At 40.3% G+C, this 25,044-nt stretch overlaps 1 protein-coding gene across 1 annotated transcript in view; it reads left to right on the top strand.

The window, feature by feature from the left end:
- The first annotated feature begins 892 nt into the window (after nucleotides 1-892).
- The window catches only part of LOC124621739 (dynein axonemal light chain 1-like), a 162,304-nt gene continuing 138,152 nt past the window's right edge, over nucleotides 893-25,044 (top strand). Inside the window, exons 1-2 of the mRNA XM_047147164.1 lie at nucleotides 893-1,201; nucleotides 1,287-1,435. Coding sequence (XP_047003120.1) covers nucleotides 1,199-1,201; nucleotides 1,287-1,435 — 152 coding nt within the window. The 5' untranslated portion in view covers nucleotides 893-1,198. The remainder of the gene's footprint in view (nucleotides 1,202-1,286; nucleotides 1,436-25,044) is intronic.

The raw sequence follows: 25,044 nt of genomic DNA, 5'->3' as shown, positions 1-25,044 counted from the left end.
AAAGCACGAGGTTGAGGGATAGGTGGGGGAGGGGGGCGCCACTATAAAGTTATGGCACCAGTTAGGAAATATCGTAGATTCGGGGCTCGATATGTTCATTGGTGTATCGCTAGTAGAGCTAGTGATACAGCAAGAACCGGTAATAACTAAAAAGGCCATGCCTGATGGGGCAGTTTTACTGCATGAAAAGCGAAAATGTAGTGAGCAATAAATTTCTTCTTTCATCATTTTGTGCGGGGTGTCAGGACAAAAAGTTTCGTAAGTATCTGAAATAACGTGTGTAGTTTGTAACAAGTCGCTACGTGCTCTCATTCTCAAATAATGGACGAATGAGTTTTGCGTGCTACACTTCTTTTTCACCCTACTCCGTTTGGTACCGATACGTACGTGGTTCTTACTGCCACAGCGCTTCTTGTCCGGCAGTAAGTGATATACGTATCAAGTTAACTTTCACTTTATTGCCGTCTTTTTTTCTCCCATCTGTTCATTAATGACGGCCTTGTTCCGTACCGGTAGTTTTTGTGAGTCTGAAATTCAGGTCCCCAAACGTGTTAATGTTACTTTTTTTTTACGTGATTCTACCCACATATTAGTGGATAATTGCGTGTTATTTTTTTATTCTTTTTTCCTTTCACTTTAGGCCATCAGTGTTTTTACATGTTTATCCGTTTGTGTACACTATACTAATGTATTTGACATTTTTAATTCTGACATAAGTACGAAAACAAGTGAATACCAATCAACCAATCAATATACAGACAAAACAGGCGAAAGCTTACACAGTCGATATTTGTAATTATGAAATACCGTTCAAAGTTACATAACTATACTGGTACGGCTTTTTTTCCGCATATTGGCATGTTGGTCTACTGCAACTGATTTAGATTGCTCAATACTCGGCGCGGGAGACGAATTTATAATGTCAATAAGCCGTTGTGATGGACAATATATATAATTACAAAAGATCACAATGCTTCTATTTTAATTTCCATCGCTGTTATCAGACACTTCTAGTCGATATTTAGTTGTCATGGGTACGGCATGTGATAACAACATAAACCGCTATGCTTGTCGGAACTTCACGCGCTTAAACCGCAAAATAATATTAGTTATTTTGGAAACTGTTGTTGGTACCCGGTCCTTACCTAGCATTTTTAAGTTGGATACGCTTTCTACAACTGAGTAACGGAAAAAAGAAATGGTGCGTACGAGGAGAAGATTTTTTTTAAATTCCTAACAAGAATGTTATATATTTTATAATTATGAATTGCGTATTGTGTGTGTAGGCAAAAGCAACGACGATAAAAGATGCTCTAAAAAGATGGGAGGAAAAATATGAAATGAACCCTGCGGATGCGACAGATGTTAATTTATGTTTTCAGTGGCCTTTTATAGAAAAAATGGACAATTCATTAGCTGTCCTGGTTAACTGCAGGTAAGTCAACATTAGGTAGCCAAATTACAAGCATTGTTCACAAAGACAAACAAACACAAATGCCCCAATTGTTAACGTGAATACCCCAGCGTTACTGCCAGTGTACTGTAGTTACTTTAGAATGGGATAGGTTCAACTTGTTGCCGATTGCATTGGTTAAAAAATCATGAATATTATTTTCTATTGATATTTGTTTGTGATAAGCTTCATCGCTGTGTCAGAATATTGTTGTGTGCAAGACACTGAATATTGTAACAAGTCAAACTCTATGACTCAAACTGGTGTATATCATAGAACGCTTTTATGATTTAAAATTGAGTGCCCGACAACCAATTATACGTTTTTATTATGAAAGCTTTTAGGTATATAGATTGAGTACAGAGAAGTAAATTTATGACCGACTCTGGGTGAATTCACTTTGCGTGAGTTACAGTCTCCGTACACAGGCAAATAGAGGGTATCATTCCATGGTCAGTAGACAACTGTACAGAAATGCTGTTTGAAGCTGCAGCAGTACAGACAACATGTAATGGGGAAAAGTGTGTGATAATAGGGCTCTACAGATCACCAGACAGTCAGATAAACGGATTTCTAAAAGAGAAGTCCTGTTAGATAAGGCTAGCAGGGAATTCTCTTACATCATAGCAGCTGGTGACCTAAATATTAACACGATAAAAGACAACTGTTATACAAGGAGTTTTCAAAATCTGATTAAAACTTGTGGACTTAATTTAGCGGTAGGCAGTCCCATGAGATGGGGTTACAAATACAGAAACATTAATACATCACGTAATTACTAATATACCACAGATCAGGCAGACAGTCACGTCATATACACAACCATTGCAGACCAGTATTTGGTATTAGTTGAATTAGCAGCATATGTACGACAGCCACAAAAAAATATTTAAATAGTTTAGACAAACGAAGCAAACAAACACAGTTAGGCTACAAAGGCTATTGGAAACCGAAGACTTTTAGCGGAGTATACTTAAAAGAAAACCTAGATAAAGTATGGGACCCATACTGCAATACATTAGGCTATTAGATAGATGTTGCATGCCCATTAGTATGAAGGGAAATAAATGAGAAGTATACTAAGAATTGGGTCACAGTAGAGGTAAAAAGGAAGAGTGGAAAGGTGAAAAATATGTATGAAAATAGTTGGCTAAGGCCAACCCAAGAAAATAGGGATGCATATAGGGAAAAGAAGAAATCATACACCAAACTGATAAAAGAAACTAAATCGACATATTATAAAAACAAGATAGCAACCTCAACAAATATCACAATGGTCTTTCACAAATGAAGAGAGGAAAGGTTTAGGTGTGGAAAACACAAATAACATAACACTTGAGGTAAATGGGAGAGAACTCAGTGATGCACAAGATGTCAGCAATACTTTAAACAAACATTACACGGAAGTTGTGGACAAAATTAACAAAATCAAAACTATATGGTACTTCCACAATAAACACAACAAACATTCCGTATAGGACAAAATGCTTATTCATGATCCCAACTAATGAATCAGAGATTATAAGAAAAATATGTAGTCGAAAAAAAGAAAGAAAGTGTGACTATACGGTATGTCCACTAAACTAAGGTAATTAAATGCTGTTCACAATGTGTAGTAAAGCCACTAGCCTGCCTGAGAAACTAATTTATAGCAAAAGGAATATTTGCAATATGCATATATATGAAGGAGGCTGCAAGACAGGCCCAAGAAATTACAGACGTATAAGTATTAAATCTGTACTCTCTAAGATAGTAGAAGTCATAATCAAAGACAAAATACTACATTTTATACAAACATCCGGTATTCTCAATGATGAACAACATGGGTTCAGAAGGGCAAATTTACCAAAACATCAATAACTGAAATCCATAATACTTGCAACTAAATCGTTTCGGAATATAGAAAGCAGCGTGTAGAAATGAATCAAAGGTGAAAAATAATGTTACACGTGTATTTTGAAATTGTGTAATATGGGGTTCCTCAAGGATCTGTCCTTGATCCACTGTTTCTCATTCTGTTTGTCAATGATTTGACCAAAACAATATCTGATAGTGTAGTCATGTTCGCAGATGATACTTAACTTGTTGTCACCAGTTCTATAACAGATGACCTGCAAGAGAAGGCTTCAATAAATGTGAAAAGTGGAAACAATTATTTCAGGGAAAACAATCACTTTATAAACAGAAACAAAACAACATACTGGGTGATTCATAAAGATCTGCAAATATTTTAATATGTTATTCTACAAGTAAAACTAAAGAAAAAAGTTCATATAAACATAGGCCCGCAAATGTTTAGTTATGGCTAATAAAAGATTCTGCCTGAAATTTAGCAATTTCGCTACTATGAAGCCATCACAGAACTGTATGAGGTTAAAGTGAAGCATGATTTCCATTCGTTTTGTGTTACTGATCTGGTGAATCTAATAAAACATGTCACAGACATGTATCTGCAATAGTTTTCCAGAACATCGAGAGATGCAAAGAAGTAATTTTGTAAAATTTTTAATCCATTAAGTACTTGGCCCAATTTGTTTTTTTAAATTCCAGACAATTGCACAAAGTTTTCATCATAAGTTGTAGATAATATAATTTTGGAAAAATGATGGTAATAATGTTAACTGAAACTGTATGAATGTGTCAGATAATCTGCTTTTATTAATACCATAGCACATGTGAATTCATGTTAAACTGGAAAAATCAAAGCTCAGTGTTAAGGAATTTGTACAGTGTGCATACAATTTCACAGTATATTAACAATAAATGTTCAAAAGTGTCTCCACTGAGTTCAATGCATTTAGCTGCACATGTATGAGCAGATTTTGTTGCTCGTTTCAGTTTCACAGGGTTCTTCTTAGTTTAATATGTTGCATTCGTAGTGCGAGCAAGTAATGCCTCACGTGTATTAACTTTGTTCTGATAAACTATGTCTTTCATCCATCCCCATACACAAAAATCCAATGGTGGAAATGTGGAGGTGTGGTATCATATTGAATATACATATGCGATCGCATAGTAAGTGTAACGTCTTCGAACAAGTGGGGCATTTCTTCTTGAAGGATTTGCAAGCTCTCTTGCCAGTTAGATGTCCTGAGAAAATGAGTGGTCCAATATAGTGTGTGTTGATTACACCACACCACACATTTATGCTAAATTGTTGCTGGAAATTGTGTTGCACTGTTGCACATGTGGGTTTGCTATAGATCATACATGCTCATTATGTAAATTTTTTATACAATCTTGAGTAAACTGTGCCTTATCAGTAAATAAAATGTATTTGTGTAACTGTCAATTAGTATTTAACCAGTTGCACAACTCCAAGCGAAGGGCAGGATCTCCTGGATGTAAATGATGCCCTTTTTGTTTCTGGTAGGGATACAGATTATTGTACTTCAGTATATATGAAACAATTATCTACTTAATAGCTAATTGCTAAACGGAGAATATTATTAACATAATACAATAAGAAAAAAATGATTATCATATAGAAGGTAGTAGGCTAAAATTAGCAGACAAAGAACCTGTAAATGCTGCATGTATACTGTATGACAGTTTACCGCAGTATATATAGATAGAAAGTATGTGTCGTTTCAAAAGAAAATTAAAAAGATATCTGATCAATGTTTTCACTTACAATGTTAAAGAATGTCTTGAAATAATAAAAAAATTGTGTGTCAGTATACATTGCAAGGGGAAACTGCAACAAATGTAAAACTATGTATTGAATCACTTAAAATGTGTAATTATTAACTGTATAGATAAAGAATCTACTTACTAAGCTGCAGCAGAACACACATGTAAAAGACTGTTGTTGATTTGCAAGCTTTCAAAGCTAGTGGCTCCTTCTTCAGGCAGAAGGGTTGAAGGGGAAGGAAGAAAGGTGAAAGAAGAGGACTGGAGGGTCATTCCATGTCAAATCAACCAATTGTACTACATGATTTGAACCATGACCTCTCAGATTTGGATGAATACAGTTCTATCCATGCAAATATCAACAAGTTAATCTTTTTCCCAAGTGAAATTGCTTACATGCCAATTTCTAATATAAGGAACTTGTTGTAAATGATTACAAATAATACTGGAAAACCACGAAAAAGATAATCTCTGCCATTTACAGCTAAGGATGAAGGTGAGTGGCTTTATTCAAAATTTTAACTTGTAGCACGTATATTACCAATTAAAATGTGTTCACTTCCTTCTGACGCATAGTTAAAAGAATCATGAACATCAAATTAAAACAATACTATATCATTTAATGTATTAACAAACAATAAGAGGGTAATGTTGCACAAAAAGGCTAACATAATAATTTAAGTTTGTTAGAATTACATAGGCCTGCCTTAGTATTCATAGCCTAGAAACAGTCTGCTCTTCACCTCACTAGTGTATATTGCAGTAGTAAAATATTATTTTATACAAGAACCTATTGAGATCCCATCTTGAAATTTTGCATGCATGTAGTCAGTTAGACTGGACAACACACACAATGTTTATTAAAAAAAAAAAAAATGTTTTTTTGGTATAGTTTAAAATTTTCAGATTTAGGTATCATAGTTATGTTACATATCGAATTGAAGGGAATTTATAGAGGAAAACAATGGTGCAAGTTTGAGCTCTCTAGGTTGTACAGTTTTTGAGCTACAGCATTTTAAAACAATCATCGATTGATCAAAAACGAGAGTTTATTTTGATTTTTAAACCCTTGAAACTCAAAAACCAAAGGTCAGAAAAATTTGAAATTTCAAATTTAAACTGGTGTTAGTGGGTACATGGCCTGAAAAAAAAATTTCATCCAAACTGAGATATCAAGGTTCAGACTGTTAGTTGATTTGAGATGGAATGATGCTGTACCAGTATTAAAACTGGGTGTGAGTTTGTTACTGAGGTGGTGAACTTCTTTCCTAGCCAGAGATTATGCGAAAAAGTTCCTGACAGTAGTTCAGAAGGATAAGAGCACATGTTATTAACTTTAGAATTGTACACAGAGGACTGCCGGAATGTAATGGTATCAGTGTTTGTTTACACATAGCTACCCATTTTTTACTGTAGACATTTTATTGATGGGAGAAGAATGTTCCTACATAGAGTGACACACAGATTGTCTGATATGAAGACTTTCTGAGATAACATAAGTTCTGCTACCAATTGTGAGAACCTACATGCAGGTACAAATATTAAAACTATAGGAAAGCATCAAGTGAAGAATTTTGCTCAACGGAAATTTGTAGACACAGGTAAGAACTCACAAGGATATGGTAAACCTGCAGAAATGGCTGTTCATTCTGACAGCCATGGAGACAATCTTATGAAATATTTCAAAGTGAAAGCATGTGGATATGTTAAACTAGATGCACCCATGCATTAAGTTACCAAAAACATCGAGCAGGACAGTTCAGATAACAGAAATGGAAGTATTGTGTTAATTGGGGGTGCAAATGATATTTATAGAAATGAACTGGCAACTGCAATCCATAATCTAAGGCAATTTCTTCATTGTGCAAGCAAGGACATCAGAATTGTAGTAGGAATACCACACACACTATGTCACGCCTACTTCCTGTGTAAATTCTGAAATTAAAAAGACAGACAGACAGTTTCACAAGATCCGTGAAATGTACACAAATGCCCATTTCCTTGGTGTGGACTTTCTGCAAAGGTGCAGTTATATGAAACATGGAATGCTTCTGAACAGAAGTGGCAAAGAATTACTCAGCAAAAAAATCACTCATAAGTTAGAAAAATTCAGATGCCAAGAAAAAAGTCTATACAAACCTGCCATCCCCGCGAGGTATATAGGAACTGCCATCAACACCAGTGAACAACCATAATACAAAAAGCAGTGATAAAGAAAACACAATCCCGGATGAAGTGACCACAGAAACAAAAACAGCAGAAGCAGTAGTTCTAAATAAAATGGTGAAGCCTACAAAAACTACAATAATGGAAGAACCATCTGCCTCGCTCTCAACAGTAACAGCTGAGCTGCCTTCAATACCAGGAACATGAGAGCAGACACCAACAGTAACTACAAAAGCTACAGTTTCAACAGAATCTACAGCAATACGAGCAAGAGGAGAGAAGACCTTCAGAACAGAAGAAACAGGGTCAAATACTATGCACAGGGGAAAATAGTGCCATGCACAGTTGAATTATTTTTTAGTTGGAGGTAGACAAAATTAATAATTTAGATGCTGGTGTAAAGGTGCGATCTGCGTGTTTTGGAAGGCTACAGAAGCAAATGTCAGGTAATGTAGTTGACAGAAAAGTAACTGATAACGATTCTGAAGTTAAACTACTTCCCCAAATGTGCAATATGCTTCCAATAAATTGGAGGAAATTGATGTTATTATTAGCAACTGATATATCAAATGTTTTTATTGTGTCAGAGCATGTAGTAAAGGAAAATGAAAAAATGGTGTATAATCTGAAGGGATATAAAAATGACCCATTACTGTAGAAGAATGCAAAAATGTGGATATAGCTATATATGTTCATAGGAATTTAATTGGCTTCACTATGTATCACATACCTAACTGTGCACAACTATTGATTGAAGCAGCTGCTGCCATTCAGATACAGCTCCCAGGGCTTCAGGGAAAAAATGTTTTTGCTGGGTATATTTCGCTCACCAAGCTGGAGAGTGGATAGCTTCAAATACTACTAGGCAGAATTATCAAAGAATTCACTTTTGTAATGAAAGTTGGTGATTTTAATATTAAAACAATGATATAAAATGTTTGTGCCAAAGCTTCCTTTATATCTTAAGCTCATTCAACCTACAGACACACATTAAAAGTACAAGATGTACAGCTATAGTAGACACAATTGTAGATCATGTTCGCACTAACATACCTGAGCACAGGTAGAATGTACAAATAGTAAACAACGTAATTGCTGACCACTATGGCCAATCAATTGAAGAGCAAAGAAGATACAGTGATAGAACTAAGATAGACCAAACCAGGCTACCTAAAGACTTGGGAAGCTTTGCTAGAAAAAAAAGGAAGAAAACTGGGAAGGGATTTGTGGTGAAAAAATGTACAAAAGAGTTGGGAAATTTTTGGCGAAACTGTGAATTATTTTTTAAATGTTAACTTTCTGTAAGTATCTAGGAAAGTACAAAAAAGGGTAAATAAAAACTGGATCACAGCAAAAACTATTCAGAACAGAGAAGGATTAAAAGGAGTATATAAAAATTATCAGGAGGGTAGATGTTTAGCAAAGGGCAAGTTCTACAGAGACATGAAGAAAGCCTACAGCAAGATGCCAGATACTATAAACACAAAATTGAAACTTCTTCACGTCTCCAAAACTGTATGAGAACACACAAACACAAGCAGGAGAGAGACAGAAGTGCCAGGTCACGTAAATACCACATTTACAAAGAAACGAAGATGACTAAATGATCTGTATGAAGTATCTGGTATTTTCATTCAGTAGTACATAGACGTAATGGATGGGTTGGTCAGAAACCAAAACATCCAAATAGTAAATAACATAAAGAGCTCCAAGATTGTAACAGACTATATATTCATATCACCTAAAGATGAGTCAGAAATCATAAATATAATTAATCATATTTGTAAATACATAAGTAAGGCTCCCACATTCCTCATAAATCAATTACTACAGGAAAACAATCAATTATTGATAAAATTATTTAATTGGATAGATAAAAAAATTACTCACCAAGCGGCAGCAGAACACACACATAAAGACTGTTGTGGCTGGCAAGCTTTCGTAGCCAGTGGCTCCTTCTTCAGGCAGAAGGGTTGAAGAGAAAAGAAGAAGGATGAAGGAAAAGGACTGGAGAGGTCTAGGAAAAGGGATAGATTTTGGGAAAGTCACCCAGAACGGTGGGTCAGGGGGGACTTGCCGTATGGGATGAGAAGGAAAGATTGATTGTTGGGGACTGCATCGGAGCAGGAAGAGGCATGTGATGCTGACCCTGTGCGTTGGTCCCACGGGCGCATTGGCAGTGATGCAACAAACTGCTGGCTACCATGATCATGTCGCCCAAACACGGTTGGTTGCTGATGGTAGGCGAACCTGCTTGCTCTGCAATTTCACAGTGCCTGTTCATATTAGATCACTATTACTCCACTTTACCTATATTATTCCTCAGCAACAGTGGTTCGATTATGGCCATCTTCCCACACTGGTTTCCACACTCGTTCGGTCACAATCCACACTCCCCCTCGCTGTTCACTGCCGCAAATGGTTCCATCATCTTCACCTGTGGCCCCAGCACCTGTCGTGTTGACCTTGGACTCAGTGAGGAGTTTCTCTGTAATTTCACTGTGGCTGACGTCACCGACCTCATCCTCAGCATTAATTTTCTTTCCCACTTCAATCTCCTACGCAACCTCGCGAGGCGTCGCCTGGTTGACGGCGCGTCTCATTGTTCTGCAACCTGCACTACCTGCCTCACCTCACACTTCAGTGTTAAGCAGCTGTCCTACTTCAGTCCTTTTGCCAATCTCCCCTCCAAATTTTCACTCTTCAACCCCCTGCTTCTGGCGCACCCCTAGAAGTGCACCGTGACATAGTGCACTATATCGTGACCACACAGGGCCACTGGTACAGTGCCATGTCCACCCTCTCCTACCAGCCAAAAGCAAGTTTGGCGCCCTTGTGGTGATTACCAGAACCTGAATAAACAAACTATTCATCACCATTACATCGTTCCCCTTTTGTGCAGTTACAGTAACGAAATTTAGGGCTCTGCCATATTCAGTTAGGTAGACTGTGCAAAAGCTTTTACACAGATTCTGGTTGCATCGGAGGACATCAAGAAGACGGCCATTATTATGCCCTTTTGTCTCTTCGAAAGCCCCTTCGTGCCTTTCAGCCTCAGTAATGATGTACAACCAAAGAAAATTTATGAATACAAAAGGAATCTCTCTCTGTTATCAACATTGCCAATCTGAGAGAGAGCCTTGGTCATGAATCTTGGCATCTAGTATTCCAAGCCGAAGGAGTGAATTATAAATGAGATGACTTTCTAGATACATTATCTTATCATCTAAATAATACTATTCCCATCAGAAAGATAAATATTAATAAGAATAAGGCAAGACAGTCAAGGCCTGTGGAATTTGATAATACTACCAAAGAACTGAAAGAAAAAATGGAAGAAATGTATATGATACAAAGAGAGACCAAAAACAATGAGCACAGGGATAAATACAAACAATACAAGTACCAGTTTCGCAAGCAAGTCAAAAGATTGAAGGCTGAAAAGATTAACTCGAAAATACAAAATTCAGATTGTATCTCCAAGACCTGCTGGTCAATAGTAAATGAAATTAGAGACAGTAAAACAAAACTGAAAGGTAATATCAACATACAGATATCTAATAACAATATTGATCTCACCAATCCTCAAGAGATCACTAACATTTTTAATGACTATTTCATAGATATCATAGAATCTGACTTTTGTACCACAGATAAAGTACCTGTTGGAAGTCTTGCTGAGGATAATTCTGAAGCTAATCAACTCCATGAACTTGAAATCAAGGACATTTTGCTGCTCATCAGAACAAAAAATCCGCTGGATGGGATGAAATTTCTCCATTTTTACTTAAACAGTGTGAAAACAATATAGCGTATCTCTTGGTGCATCTAATAAATAGTGTCTTAAAAGAAGGAGTGTTCCCTGACATACTAAAATTAGCCATTGTTAAACCTCTCTACAAAAAAGGTGATAAACAACTAGTAGAAAGTTACAGACCACTTGCCTTAACTTCCGTTTTTAGCAGGTTAATTGAAGAAATAATTCTGAAATATACGATAGAGCATTATAATAAGCACAACATCCTGGGAGATTTTCAGCATAGTTTCAGAAGTGGTCGTAGCACCATGACTGCAACATTTCAATTTATGCTGAAAGCTCTTGACAAAATTGATGAAGGCATGCAAGTAGCTGGAGTTTTCCTAGACCTATCAAAGGCTTTTGATAGGGTTGATCATAAGGTACTTCTGTCAAAACTGGCCAGAGATGGTATAAGTGGAAAATTATTGCACCTCATCACATCATATCTAAAAAAACAGAAGACAGTGTACCTCTATCTCACACAATAGTGGAGAAACATTAAAAAATTATACGTCAAGGGTCAGGAGTATTAAATTTGGTGTGCCTCAGGGAATGATAATTGGTCCCTTCCTCTTTATATGTTATGTCAATGACTTCCCAAAGATAGTAAAAAATGATACCTTCATTACAATGTATGCAGATGACACTTCAGGCCTTTGTTGGGGAAATGATATTCTTAATCTCGGCATAGAGGTAAAAAAATTTATACGTATTGCAAAGGAAAAGTTTGAAAATGACAATGTAATAGTCAACTTACAAAAAACAAATAGAATCCCCTTCAATGCTGGTGATTTGCAAACTTGTATTGATTCTCAAGATAGCAATATCATAGGGAAAATCTGCAGTGAGTGTAAATTCCTAGGTATATGCATAGATAGCAAACTACCATGGACACAACAAATTGACAACGTATGTGCAAGGCAATCATCTAGTCTGTATGTTCTAAGAAGAATAGCTCCATATGTCAATACCCAAACAATGAGGATGATGTATTTTGGTTTAATACATCCATTTCTAGCATATGGTCTTGCACTGTGGGGTGGGGATTCCAAAAATCATGTAGACCGAGTATTTAAACTCCAGAAAAGAGCTTTGAGAATATTAGGCAAAAATATGCTCAAACATAATGTAAGGAATTGTTTATAGAATTTAAAATTCTGACTATCTATTCAATGTATATGTTTGAAACAATAGTACTAACTGTATAAGATAAGAAATATACCTGTCGTAATGCAGAAATTCATGTTCACAATACTAGACAAGTACAAAATTACCATATGATACACAGAAGACTGAAAAAAAACTGCAAGTAGTCCATATATTAATGGAGCAAAATACTTCAATGCACTGCCAAATGAACTGAAGGTAATAACTGGAGAGACATTCAAAAAACATCTAAAATCGTGGCTCATTGAGGAGTGCTTCCATAGCTTACTGTAGACACTAAAATCTAAAGTATTATTATGCAAATAATTTGGACTACATTCTTAATAGGAACTTATAAAGTAAAATTAGATTGTATGCTGTTGTATTGTACTACCAACTGCTATGCATGTAATTACATGTTTCACGCAAATAAATTACAAAATTACAAACATTTCAGCATTTTCTGGACGACGTCCTCTGCAGCACACTGGGCTCTTTTAACTATCTGGACGACATTCCTATTTACTACCAGAAATTGGCTGAACTGCATGGATACCTCAGCGCAGTTTTTATCAGCCTGGATGAGCAGAGGTCAACCTCATTGTGGACAAATGTTTGTTAGGGTAGCTGAGACTGGGTTCCTGGAACACATATCCGCATTTGTCTTGCATCCCGTATCTGAGAAAGTCCATGCAGTTGCCAAGCCCGCAGCATACAAGGAACTACGCAGGTGTTTGGGGATGGCAACTTTTTGAGAGTTATGTTGTCAGGATGGGGCAGGATAAGGTTATGATTGTGGACAGGGCCGTAATTAGTTGCTCTCAGTTGCACAACAAAAATGTAAACTTTATTAAAAGAAATTAAAATTTTAAGACAATTTCTTAAAACAGCATAATTGATGGTATGATGGCTGAAGGCCTTATCACAGAAAAAAAATTCCACAATTTTAGGGCCGAAGGCCACCAACAACCACCTCAAACGACAAACAGCTGAAGGCCAGAATTAAAAGTCAGAAGAACAATTCCAAATAGCACATATTAAGATAAATACTTTGTTTTAAAACAAACTCTAACACGGCTGAAGGACTTATTATAAAAGAAGTGAAATTATTACTTCGCTGAAGGCCAAAACAACAATAAATAGAAAATTACAAATATCCTTGAAACAAACATGATGATCTAAGGAATCAGGACAAGCAGTTCTCATCACGTGTTCCAAGAGTTGGCCTGGGAAGATATGGTGAGACAGGTAGCCAAGAGTTGTCCTCATGTAACAGGATGGCAACTCAAACTAGGTGCAGCTTAAGTGCCGACCGACCGACTAACCAATCCGCCTAACATCCGATCACCAGAACAATGATGGAATATTTTTAGGCAAGGGTGAAGAGACAGACAGCACTACATCTTCAGAAAACACCCAAGGCTGAAGGAAACACTAGAACCCAGGTAGATCTCCCAAAAAATATCCACAGTAGAATACAAGAGGCTGTCGAACTACACGCCATGTCAGACAGAATCAATATGACAAGGAAAGATACACTGCCAGAAAAGTATCCTAACCTCCAGGGCAGGTAACTGGGGAGTTAGTGGCCACAAGGCAGAAAATACCACTGGTTGCGCTTCACTAATAAGAATAATACTAAATTCAGTGGTGAATAACAAACAGAGAAAGATGGCTGCAATATTTCACTGCCTCAAAACACTTCACTCGTTGCCGCCAGGCTCGGCTCAGCGGCCCTAGGAGCAACAACCCGCCAATCAAAGGTGAGATCTAAAAATAGTTGAGGTTGCATTAGCAGTGAACTCTTCACTAAACTTAAACATCCAGGGTTCGGTGCGCAACGAAGTCATCACTCTCACAGCTACCCCTCCTCGATCCTGTGGTGGCTGTACCCTGCCAGCGGCCCTGGCTTGCCCTCACGCTGCACGGACCTGCTCGCTGCTGTGCCCCAACCGAACTGATGTCTGTTTGCATCTGTCTCCAAATCTAGTACGCAGACAGCATAAAATAACTGCACATTGAAAACCACAAAATACACACAGATCTGGGAAAACAATTCCACCAACAACTCAAAAATACTAAAACCAGACACAGTGAAACAACATGGATGAACTACAAGTTGGCACAAACACAGAGAAGCCAGAAGCGATTGGAAGACCAAATGCATGTTGTCCGCTGTGACGACCGATTGAATGACCAACCAACGGTTGTCCCCACTCAAGTCAGGCACGGGAAAGATCCCAGTATAAATCGTCAACTGACATCTTATTGCCATGAGGTACACACACACACACACACACACACACACACACACACACACACACACACAAGTGAAAGTTGCACTACTCGAATATCACGGTCCATTCAACCACAATGCACTGAACCTGATGCGTGACGTGATCGTGCACTCTCGTGACCACATCCTACCATCGGACAGTGCATGTGTGTCACCAGCTGTCAGGCGAGTACTGGCTGTCTGGCCCTCATTGCTGCTCCGTCCAACTCAACTCCCCTTGCTCGACACACGACATCCTGGAAATACGAGAGGCCGCTCCAAAGATGGTTCCACAGTATGTGCTATCGATGAGCGCTGGTGCTGCCACTCATGGACAGAAAAGGTGAGAAAACACGGTGGCGCCAGTAAGCACACTAATAAAACGAGATGCTACCGTCGCTATTACAAGATGCCAAGCTATGAACGGCATCAACGCGAGCTGCACACGGCTCAATTTTTTTCGCTGTTTTCTAAAAGATGTGGCTGTCATTCAGGAACCACTCACTGCTCATTGCAAGGCAAGCAAGCAAAAGGGAATGGAGCCATACCATAGAACCCTATAATGACAGCCAGTTTCGAGCACACCAAATGCAACCTTGCCGAGATGACCCTCGTGGCGCACCCTCACAGTTCCGCCCCCCTCGCTACTGTCACTGATGCGAGTCAGTCCGAGACTGTTGTGGTCCTCTAGCAGCATATTGTGGACACTTGGCTGCTGCTGGCTTTCTTTTCCGCCAAACTGTCAGAACCACAACCAAATGGGTGCAATTGGCAGCTGCTTGCATCGTACGAGGCAGTGAAGCATTTCCGCTCCTCCATTGAGGGGCATCATTTCACTATTTTTATGGATCAGTGGCCACTCGTGAAGGTTTTTTGTCAGAAAGACAGCGATCAAATTTTGCTACAGCCAGCAGGATTACGTAGCACAATTTACCAATGATGTACGCCACATAGCTGGCGTCAACAAGGTCGTTGCTGATTCCGTCAGCTGCTCCTGTACCCTCAGCTCTTCAATAGATTATAAGACTCTTACAAAGGCCCAGACCACTGACCCCACACTAACCCCCTTACATAAAGATCAAAATGTGGACCTTGTCCTCCAACTTCATCCATATGTTGAAATCTGCTCTTACCTACTGCAATGGCAAATGGTACTCTTCTTTGCTGCTGGTCTTGTTATGCTTGCAGGCTGCCCACAAGGCCACTTGGAGGCATCCCCCACTGATTCGGTATACGGACATCCTCCGGTCCTGCCACGTGACTCCCCTTTCGCCAGAGGTTCAAGACCTCCCTCGGGCACGGGTGTGAGTGTTGTTCTCAGCATTAAGTTAGTTTAAGTAGTGTGCGAGTCTAGGGACCAATGACCTCAGCAGTTTGGTCCCTTCACACACATTTGAACATTTGCCAGGTGACTTTATTGAGCCACAGGCTTTACCCGGTACATTATGTATCCCAGTGTACATTCAGCAGCTGCAAGACTACATGGCCAGGCTGTGGCCAATGCCTCCAGAACTCCACGGTGAGCACAAAAGTTCTGTGCACTGCCACCTCACATCTTGCACTCACGTAATGCTAAGCATCGATGCCTGTCAGCCCCCACTCTGCACGCAGCACGGACCGTCTCCCGACACTACCCACCCACTGCAGACATATGCCAGCACCACACCGACCCAGGCATAAACGCGGTGGCTGCCGAGGTCACTGAGTAGCTGTGTCCACCCCAGCTCCCCGGCCACCAAATTCAGTGAATGTGCAGTGTTTTTAATGAGAACTCTAGTGCTGTATGAAGACTTGTGATTGCTGCGACCCGATGGAGTCCCAACGGCAGTGCGTGTATTTATCTCGGTGAGTGAGCCTTGCATCATAATTAGCAAATAGCTTGCAGGCACCTCGTTTACTGAACAGCACCAGTGGTGTACCCACTGGTAGGACTCGAGTATGCAGCTACCTATCTTAATGTAAAAACCTTGTCGTCGTAGGCCCATTTTCAGTTACCGAGACAATAAAGTCTGTTTCAAAAAGGATATGAACAGCTGTAAACGGATGGTCAGACAGTTTATAAGTAGTTTTTGATTGTGTATTGTCTGTGCTTAATTAATTGTGTGGTTTAATTTCTACCGTCATGTATGTTACTAAGACAAGGGCTCCATTCCATTGCATTCCCAACCATTTCTCCTTTAAATTATGTAGTAATGTGTGCCGTTAGTAAGCACTAGGGGGCACAGCATGTGTACCCACAAAATCATTTATCAACAATAGGCAACAATGCGTAGAGATAAAATATAGAAAGGACAACAGATTGGAAAATGTGTTCTCAGCATTCAAAGAGATCAAACATGGTGTACCGCTTGGTTCTGCATGGGGACCCTTTCTATTCTATATGTAACCGACATGCCAGAAGCTGTAAATGAAACAGTGATCGTGTATGCTGATGTCGCATATCTACTAATCACAAGTAAATTTGCAAAGGACCGTGAAACCAGAACATGTTTAGAGATGGATGGAGCGCCCAGATAATTTTTTGGCGGGGAGGAGGGAGGGATGCAACCTTTTCATAAATGTAGGTAAAACAACTTACATGAGAACATAAGCAAATAGGTCAAAGCAGAAGATCTTGACATCAATCTTGGGTACTCCAGCATTTCTAAAGTTTATTGCAGCAAGTTACTGAGATTGATGGACAGTCTCATGACATGGGATACTCATACAGACAAAATATGGTCAAAAATTATCACAAACATTTTTCTCATGAGTAAAATGTAACAAACTGTTGATCATGACGCTCTGCTAAAATATATTGTGGTCCAATTTATCCACATATCTGTTATTGTATACATGTGTCAGGTAATGCAGTTAATATATACATAAATAGAGTACTTAAACCTCAAAAGAAAGTGATTAGGAACATTGGAAACCTGTCACCAAGCCTGTCCTGCAGAAATAAATTCAAAGAATTGCAAATACTGACAGTGCGTGTTCTGTCCATGTACGAAACAATTATGTACCTAAGATAAACTGTACAGCTTAGGTGAACAAAAATATACTTAACTACAGTTCTAGGTGTAAAGATAATTAACACATGTATTCAAACAGACTTAAGTGACAAATAACCTAAAATAGTTAGATGCATATTATATAACAAATTCCAAGCAGTATCAAGACCTTAAAAACACTGTCTGCTTTCAAACAAAAACTAAAAGGTCATCTGGTCCCAGCTTGTTGGTACAAAGTAAAGGAGTTCTTAGATGCAAATGTAACAGTGTAAAGGAGTTTCTTAGATTGCAAGTATAAAAAATTCTTAAATAAGAAATTCTTCTGTGAACTCCATGGAAATAATATAAAGAGATTGTTCAGTCACTGTATGTAAGCACAATTGTAAATTTGGAGTTGATACGAATTCCTGTAAACATGGTTTGGTAATTTAGTTTGGAATACTGAAAAAAGGGATACAACTCGTCAGCTTTCAAAAATGGGGAATACTGAAGCATGGGACTTGAAAAATGATGTCACAAGTTACCACATATGATGGACATATACAATGTATGTCCAAATTTCAAATGTAACATTACATGTATCACTTTTTTTGCAGTAGAAAGTCCTAGTATTCTATTCTTCAGTTGATCTGTACAGGTCAACTAAAGGCTAGTATACTACTACTGGTGAGGGGGGGGGGGGGGGGGGCAGGTGTCGGGATATCATTGGTCGCAGGCTTATGTCTGTGCTGGACCGCTCTCTGCTTCCTGCGGCTGGCCAACCACGCACCCGCGGAATTGCCCGATGCACGTGGATAGGCCAGTGGTGTGGGGAACGCGTGTGCGGGGATCAAGTCCCGGCGTCCGTCTCTGTCTGCTCCATCCACGGCCCTTGGTGGAACAGTACGTTCTTCTCTGATTTTCCTGATTGCAGGCTCCCAGGTCGTGCTGAGATGGTAGCCACTGTCGTGGTTGATTAGGTGGTCATGTAACCGTATTTCTATGGACTCTTTGATTACTGAGTACCAAAATCCGTTTGTACTGCATATTTTCTTTGTGTCCTAGAAATTGAAGGTGTACTTCTCATCAATACTATGTTCTACCACAGCATATTTGTTGGTCTGACCCAAGTGTACATGCCTAATGTGTTCACTGCGACGCTGCGAGATGCAACACTGCGTCTGTCCTATATATTGCATGCCACATTCGCATCCAATCTTGTACACACCTGGTGCCATCAGACCTAGTGGATCCTCGGTTGAACCGAGAAGGTCTTTGATTTTTCCTACTGGGCGGAAAACGATCTTCACTTTATGCTTCTTGAGAATTCTCACGATCTTGGATGTCGGAGGACCCGCATATGGCAAGGATGCACAGCCCATTGCTTTGTCATCAACCAGTCTCTCTTCTCTCTTCTTGAGGTCGGTCTTCAGAGCTCTCCTTATTTTTGTCTCACTGTATCCATTTTTCTTGAAGGTGTCCTTTAGATGTTGCAATTCTCCTGGCAAACTTACCTTATCGCAGATGGACCTGGCCCTGTGCACTAAGGTGTTGAGTACAGCATTGCATTGCGCAGGGTGGTGGCAGCTATTGGCGTTAAGATAGAGGTCCGTGCGTGTTTTCTTTCTATACACTGCATGTCCCAGCATTCATACATGAAGTCTTCACAGGTTGTCAACTGAGTAGCATTGTCGTCTCTTAGCAACGTTTCGATGGAATCCTACAAGATGACGATGCTACTCGGCTGACAACCCGTGAAGACTTCATATATGAAATTCACCGAGGAAGCCTGCACTCGCATATGACATACCTCTACGGGGAGGATATACATCGCAGTTACAAGACGCTGCAGAAGCTATGGAGCAAGAAGGGGAAGCTGCTCAGCAGGTTGGCCTTCTTACTCCGATGTCGGGATAAAGAAGTGATGCCTAAGTTCACCAACTTGCAGCATCCTGTCAATACCAACAGGACGAGACACATCTTACGACGGGCGAGCGCAGCCCTAGTATGAGAACACTTCATGGTCACAAGACTGAAACTCGACAAGAATGCTAGAAGCCTGCTTTCTCTAGACCTCCGATTGGCTTCCTGTCTCCCATAAGACACCTGGGACTGGATAGAAGGCAATACCTTTGCCAAAGGCGAATGGTCCAAGAAGAAACCCACCGAAAGGCAGTGCAAGAAATTCCTTCGACTTCCGGACGTGCGACAACAGAAAGAAAAACCATCTTCCAACAAGGTGGTCATTAATCTAACAAATAAGGAACTGGATGTGCCAACACAAGAGGTGCTGTCCAAGGGCCTAAACTTCGCCCCAGTTCTGAGCACCCTGCCGAAACGGGACATTGTAAGTGGGGTAGAGCAAGCCATAAGGAGACTACCTAAAGAAGCTGAAGAAGAAGTAAGAACAGACGTCTGGAGAGTACTAGACAAAGCAAAGATGCCGAAGAATAACATTTCGGCGGCAGAATGAAAGGTGCTACAGGCACTCAGGGAGGACCAGGACACAGTGGTCTTGGCAGCGGACAAAGGCAACACCATGGTGCTGCTTAAATTGGAAGACTATTGGCAGAAAACCGACACCCTCCTGCAAGATCCTGCCTATAAAAGACTAAGGAAGGACCCCACCACAACAGTGACCCACAATACCGTCAGTATGCTCAACAGCTCGGGACTAGAGAAGGATATCATCAGGAAGCTGTACCCGAGGGCACCGGCACCACCACGTCTCTATGGCCTCCCAAACGTCCACAAAGAAGGCGTCCCATTACGACCTATTTTAAACACTATTAACTCGCCAACATATAGTATTGCTAAGCATTTATCACAGATGCTAAAACCCTTGGTGGGTTACGGTTCACACCATGTGAAAAACTCGACTGAGTTTGAGAAAGTACTACAGGGAATGCGGCTGGGAAATGAAGACCTACTAGTCAGCTTCGATGTGACATCCTTATTCAAATGAGTACCAATAGAAGAATCCCTGGCTTTACTCAAAGAACACTTTGAGGAGGATATCATCAAGCTCTTTCGTCATGTTCTAACCACCACCAATTTCAAGCGTGGTGAGAAGTTCTACGAACAGATAGATGGTGTAGCTATGAGCTCCCCTCTAGCCAACCTATACCTGGAGCACTTCGAAAAGCTAGCACTGGACTCTGCTAAACGCAAACCAAAACCCTTCTCTGAAGGCAGACCACAAGAAAGGAGAAGAGAGACCGGATGAAAACGAAGCAACGGGCTGTGGGTTCTTGCCATACGCGGGTCCTCCGACATCCAAGATCGCGAGAATTCTCAAGAAATATCAAGTGAAGGCCATTTTCTGCGCAGCAGGAAAAATCAAAGACCTTCTCGGTTCAACCAAGGATCCACTAGGTCTGACGGCACCAGGTGTGTACAAGATCGGATGCAAATGTAGGATGCAATATATAGGACAGACATAGCGTTGCATCTCACAGCGCCGCAGTGAACACATTAGGAATGTATGCTTGGGTCAGACCAACAAATCTGCTGTGGTGGAATATAGTATTAATGAGAAGCACACCTTCAATTTTGAGGACACAAAGAAAATATGCAGTACAAATGGATTTTGGGACTTAGTAATCAAAGAGTCCATAGAAATACTGTTACACGACAACCTAATCAATTGCGACAGTGGCTACCATCTCAGCACAGCCTGGGAGCCTGCAATCAGGAAAATCAGAGATGAAAATTCTGTTCCAGACGGATGCCGGGACTCGAACCTCGCACACGCCGCGGCCCCCCCCCCCCCCACCCTCCCCCCCCCCCCCACCCCCCCCGGCCCATTGGCCGGCTGTGGGAAGCGGAGAGTGGTCCAGCAGAAATATAAGCCCGCGACCGATGATATGATATCTTGAGACTTCACCTGAAGATGATGGAGACGCATTCCATCGAAACGTTGCTACGAGACGACGATGCTACTTGGCTGACAACCCGTGAAGACTTCATAAATGATACCGTATGTTTTGCAATGTTCTGAAAGAAAAATAACACAGACAATTTTAAATAAATTTAAATACAAACGCTTACAACAATTAGAAGTCTGCATTACAACTATTATGATAAATCGTTTACCAATGCCAAACAGGAAACTATCACATTTGTTTATGATGATTCACTGTTTTGTGAATGGTGACCTTATACAATTACAGATTCAAATGAAAAAAAGACAAATAATGGTTAATGTAGTGCAGTAAATGGAACATGTGAATACAAATTTTAATTAACTGCCAATTCATCAAAAACTTTAAAGCAAACACTCAAAGTCTGAAAGCAGAGTTTCTCACTATTAATCACAATTTCAAACAAAGTTCACTATCCTAAATAATCACTATGAAAACAACAAAATGAGTCCATCATGAGTGATGCTCAATACTAACTGCAACAACATGGATAAAATTCTGAGCTGCCACAAGTCCCATAAAGAATGTTTGTGCAGGCATGCAATCCCAAAAACCAAAACTTCTGTCAAATAGAATAAGCTTAAGGAAAAGTTAGAATACGAGCTTGCACTCACTGAAAACTGTTCAAAGTCTAACGAAAAGTTAAAATATGATCCTGTTGTCTCCATAATTATTCTAAGTTCAAAAATCGGCACCTGAATGAATTTAAAGTGCTCAACTATCCACCACTGATACAGCATCCGACAGTGAAAGACCGTATGCACGAGGAGGAAAATTCTTCAGGAGTTTGTCCACCCCCTGGTGTTGGAGTAGTAGCACATTGTGCTACACCTTTAGAATCTGCAATGGAAAGTGTAGACCTTCTCATTTGTTTTGTGTCATCACTGGTTCTTTTTCCAGTGGTGACATCAGTAACTAGAGACAGTAGTCAGCTCACTATAGGCCAGCAGCTGGCTGTACATCACTGCTCCCAGTGCAGACTGCATCTGGAGTGAGCTCAGTGAGCCAGCCGAGATGCTTCGACAACTGACGTCGTTGTGCCAGAAACGTGCTGCAGTGTCTCAGTGGGGTAGGCAGTGAGATGATGAGTGCAGCCAGGTCACCACTGTTAGTGTGGCTGCTGGAGCGAGGCGAGGTGCTGCATTTGTGCGGATGACAGTTGTAGTGCTTACACTACTGCCAGCTGCTGTGGTGTCGCTGTCCCCATCTGGGAAGTGTATGTTCCCCGTGCAGGGAGGGAGGGGTGAGGGGGGGATAATCATCACAGTGTTCACCTAGCGTGCTTGCCACGGGGCATGCTTATTGGCACGTGAGTGCCATCTTCTGTTGCCTCCGTGATAGAGACGATTGTGGCCAATTCGCCAGCCGGCATCAGTGTGTCGTCAGTGGTGCCGACTGGCCTCGCCGCCATCCGGGTGCCCGTGTGCGGGCATCTCGCAGAACGGCCAGCCTTCTTCTCGAGTTGCACACTTTGAAGGCGAGCTGTTGCACGCTTAAACTTCTCGCAATCTCAGTAGCTCGTGATGTGTGTGCTACGGTGGTCTCTGTACTTCAGAGAGTGTGTCTCGGGAAGTGGGCATCTCGCACTCGCACGGTCTCCTGTGTATTTCACACGTGTTTTTAAGAAGCGACAGTGTATTGCCGATGCCTCACTTTTTGCCACCAGAAGTACTGAGGCGAGTCCTTCCCGTGCCTTGGTGGAAACCACTGTGTTGGCCACCTTTCTCAGTTGAAGGGCCTCTCATTCTCCAGATTGTCATAAATACCTTCCGTGACATCACGTGCTAATGAATCTGTGTTGAATATTGGAACACTGACCACCACTCAAAACGAAAATTATTTGCAAATGTATATATAATGTTAGAATAATTCTACAGTTATTATGATTGTTTTGTGATGTATCATTATAAAAACAATACAGTATTACACAAGTCACTAGCAAAATTTAGAAAATGCATATATCTAGTTGTATAATACGAAACAGTTATGTTAAAATATGTATGACCAGGTCGAAGAAAGAGTGTCTCTCTGTTTGCTACATACTTTCCCTTTAACGGATGTGTTTTACTTTATTTTCATTTTTGACTTTGGCATACTGTGGATGCTTAATGTTTTCTTGTCCTCCCTGAATGTCTTCATTCCTTCGTCGATGAGCACTTCTCTCTGAACAGGTGATATTGGTCCTTGTACGTTTTACTTTTCTTGAATCCCTTGAAGTTGAGGTGGCTTACAAAACACTCGTTCGACCTATACTTGAGTATTGCTCATCAGTGTGGGATCCGTACGAGATCGGTCTGACGGAGGAGATAGAGAAGATCCAAAGAAGAGCGGCGCGTTTCATCACAGGGTTATTTGGTAACCGTGATAGCGTTACGGAGATGTTTAATAAACTCAAGTGGCAGACTCTGCAAGAGAGGCGCTCTGCATCGCGGTGTAGCTTGCTCGCCAGGTTTCGAGAGGGTGCGTTTCTGGATGAGGTATCGAATATATTGTTTCCCCCTACTTATACCTCCCGAGGAGATCACGAATGTAAAATTAGAGAGATTAGAGCGCGCACGGAGGCTTTCAGACAGTCGTTCTTCCCGCGAACCATACGCGACTGGAACAGGAAAGGGAGGTAATGACAGTGGCACGTAAAGTGCCCTCCGCCACACACCGTTGGGTGGCTTGCGGAGTATCAATGTAGATGTAGATGTAGATGTAGAAGTTTTCACGCTCCATTTGCAATACTTCTTTATCACAGAGCTCTTTCTGATTGATCCCAACTTTTTCTGTGTTCTTTCTCACTTCTTCACATCATTTTGTGGCTACCTTTAGTATAGTGATGTAGTTGCAGATTTTCTTTGTCAATACGCATTTGCTTATGCTGAAGAGGTATCCATAATACTTCAGCTTTGTCTTGCTTGTAGTGTGTACCATTACTTGAACAGATCCTCATGTTTACTCTTCTTCTGTGTGAGCCTTCTTCCGTGTGAGCCTTTTCTCTAGTTCTTCCATTTCTCCTTTCTTATTCAATATCTGGCATTTTGAACTGTAAAATTCTTTCAGCTTGACAACCGTAGTGTAGTCCTTAATCTTTGCATTGTAGGACATTGTTCTTTTGTTACACCTATTCTTTACTAACCTGCATGCCATGCTAGTTTTATCTTTCTGGATTGTTCTTTGTTTGCTTCTGTATCAATCTCGTGGAGGTGGAGTAACGCTTCAAGATACATGAGTTTATCTGTTCTCTTGATTTTTCAAACTCTTGTATTCGGATGAACACTATGCACTCCACTTTCAAACTGTACTTATTTGAAACTAAGCAGATTCCTTCTATTCAGTCTTCCGTCGTGGCTTCCTTCCGTATTCTCATTATCTCTTATGGGACGGTGTTAAACAAAATGGATGACACTCCATCTCCCTGCCTAACTCTGTCCTAATCTCAATGTGCTCTGAAATTTCACTTTTAAGGTGGTTTTGATGAGCTTTAGATTTATAATTGCCCTAGTTTTTTCATATGTTCTGAATTCTTCCAAAGAACTAAAGAGCATCTGCAGCTCAGTCAAGTCATATGCACTTTAAGGTCAACAAATACTATTCACAGTCTTTCTATCTTTTCTAAAGCCTCCTTGGTCTTTGCCTATTTGATGATGCACTTGTTCTCCTAATGTGCTTAATAAATGTTCAGTAAAATA

Source organism: Schistocerca americana, chromosome 1 (genome assembly GCF_021461395.2).
Source record: "Schistocerca americana isolate TAMUIC-IGC-003095 chromosome 1, iqSchAmer2.1, whole genome shotgun sequence".
NCBI lineage: Eukaryota > Metazoa > Arthropoda > Insecta > Orthoptera > Acrididae > Schistocerca > Schistocerca americana.
Note: the sequence above shows the minus strand (reverse complement) of the source record. Positions and strands in the feature narration are given on the sequence as shown.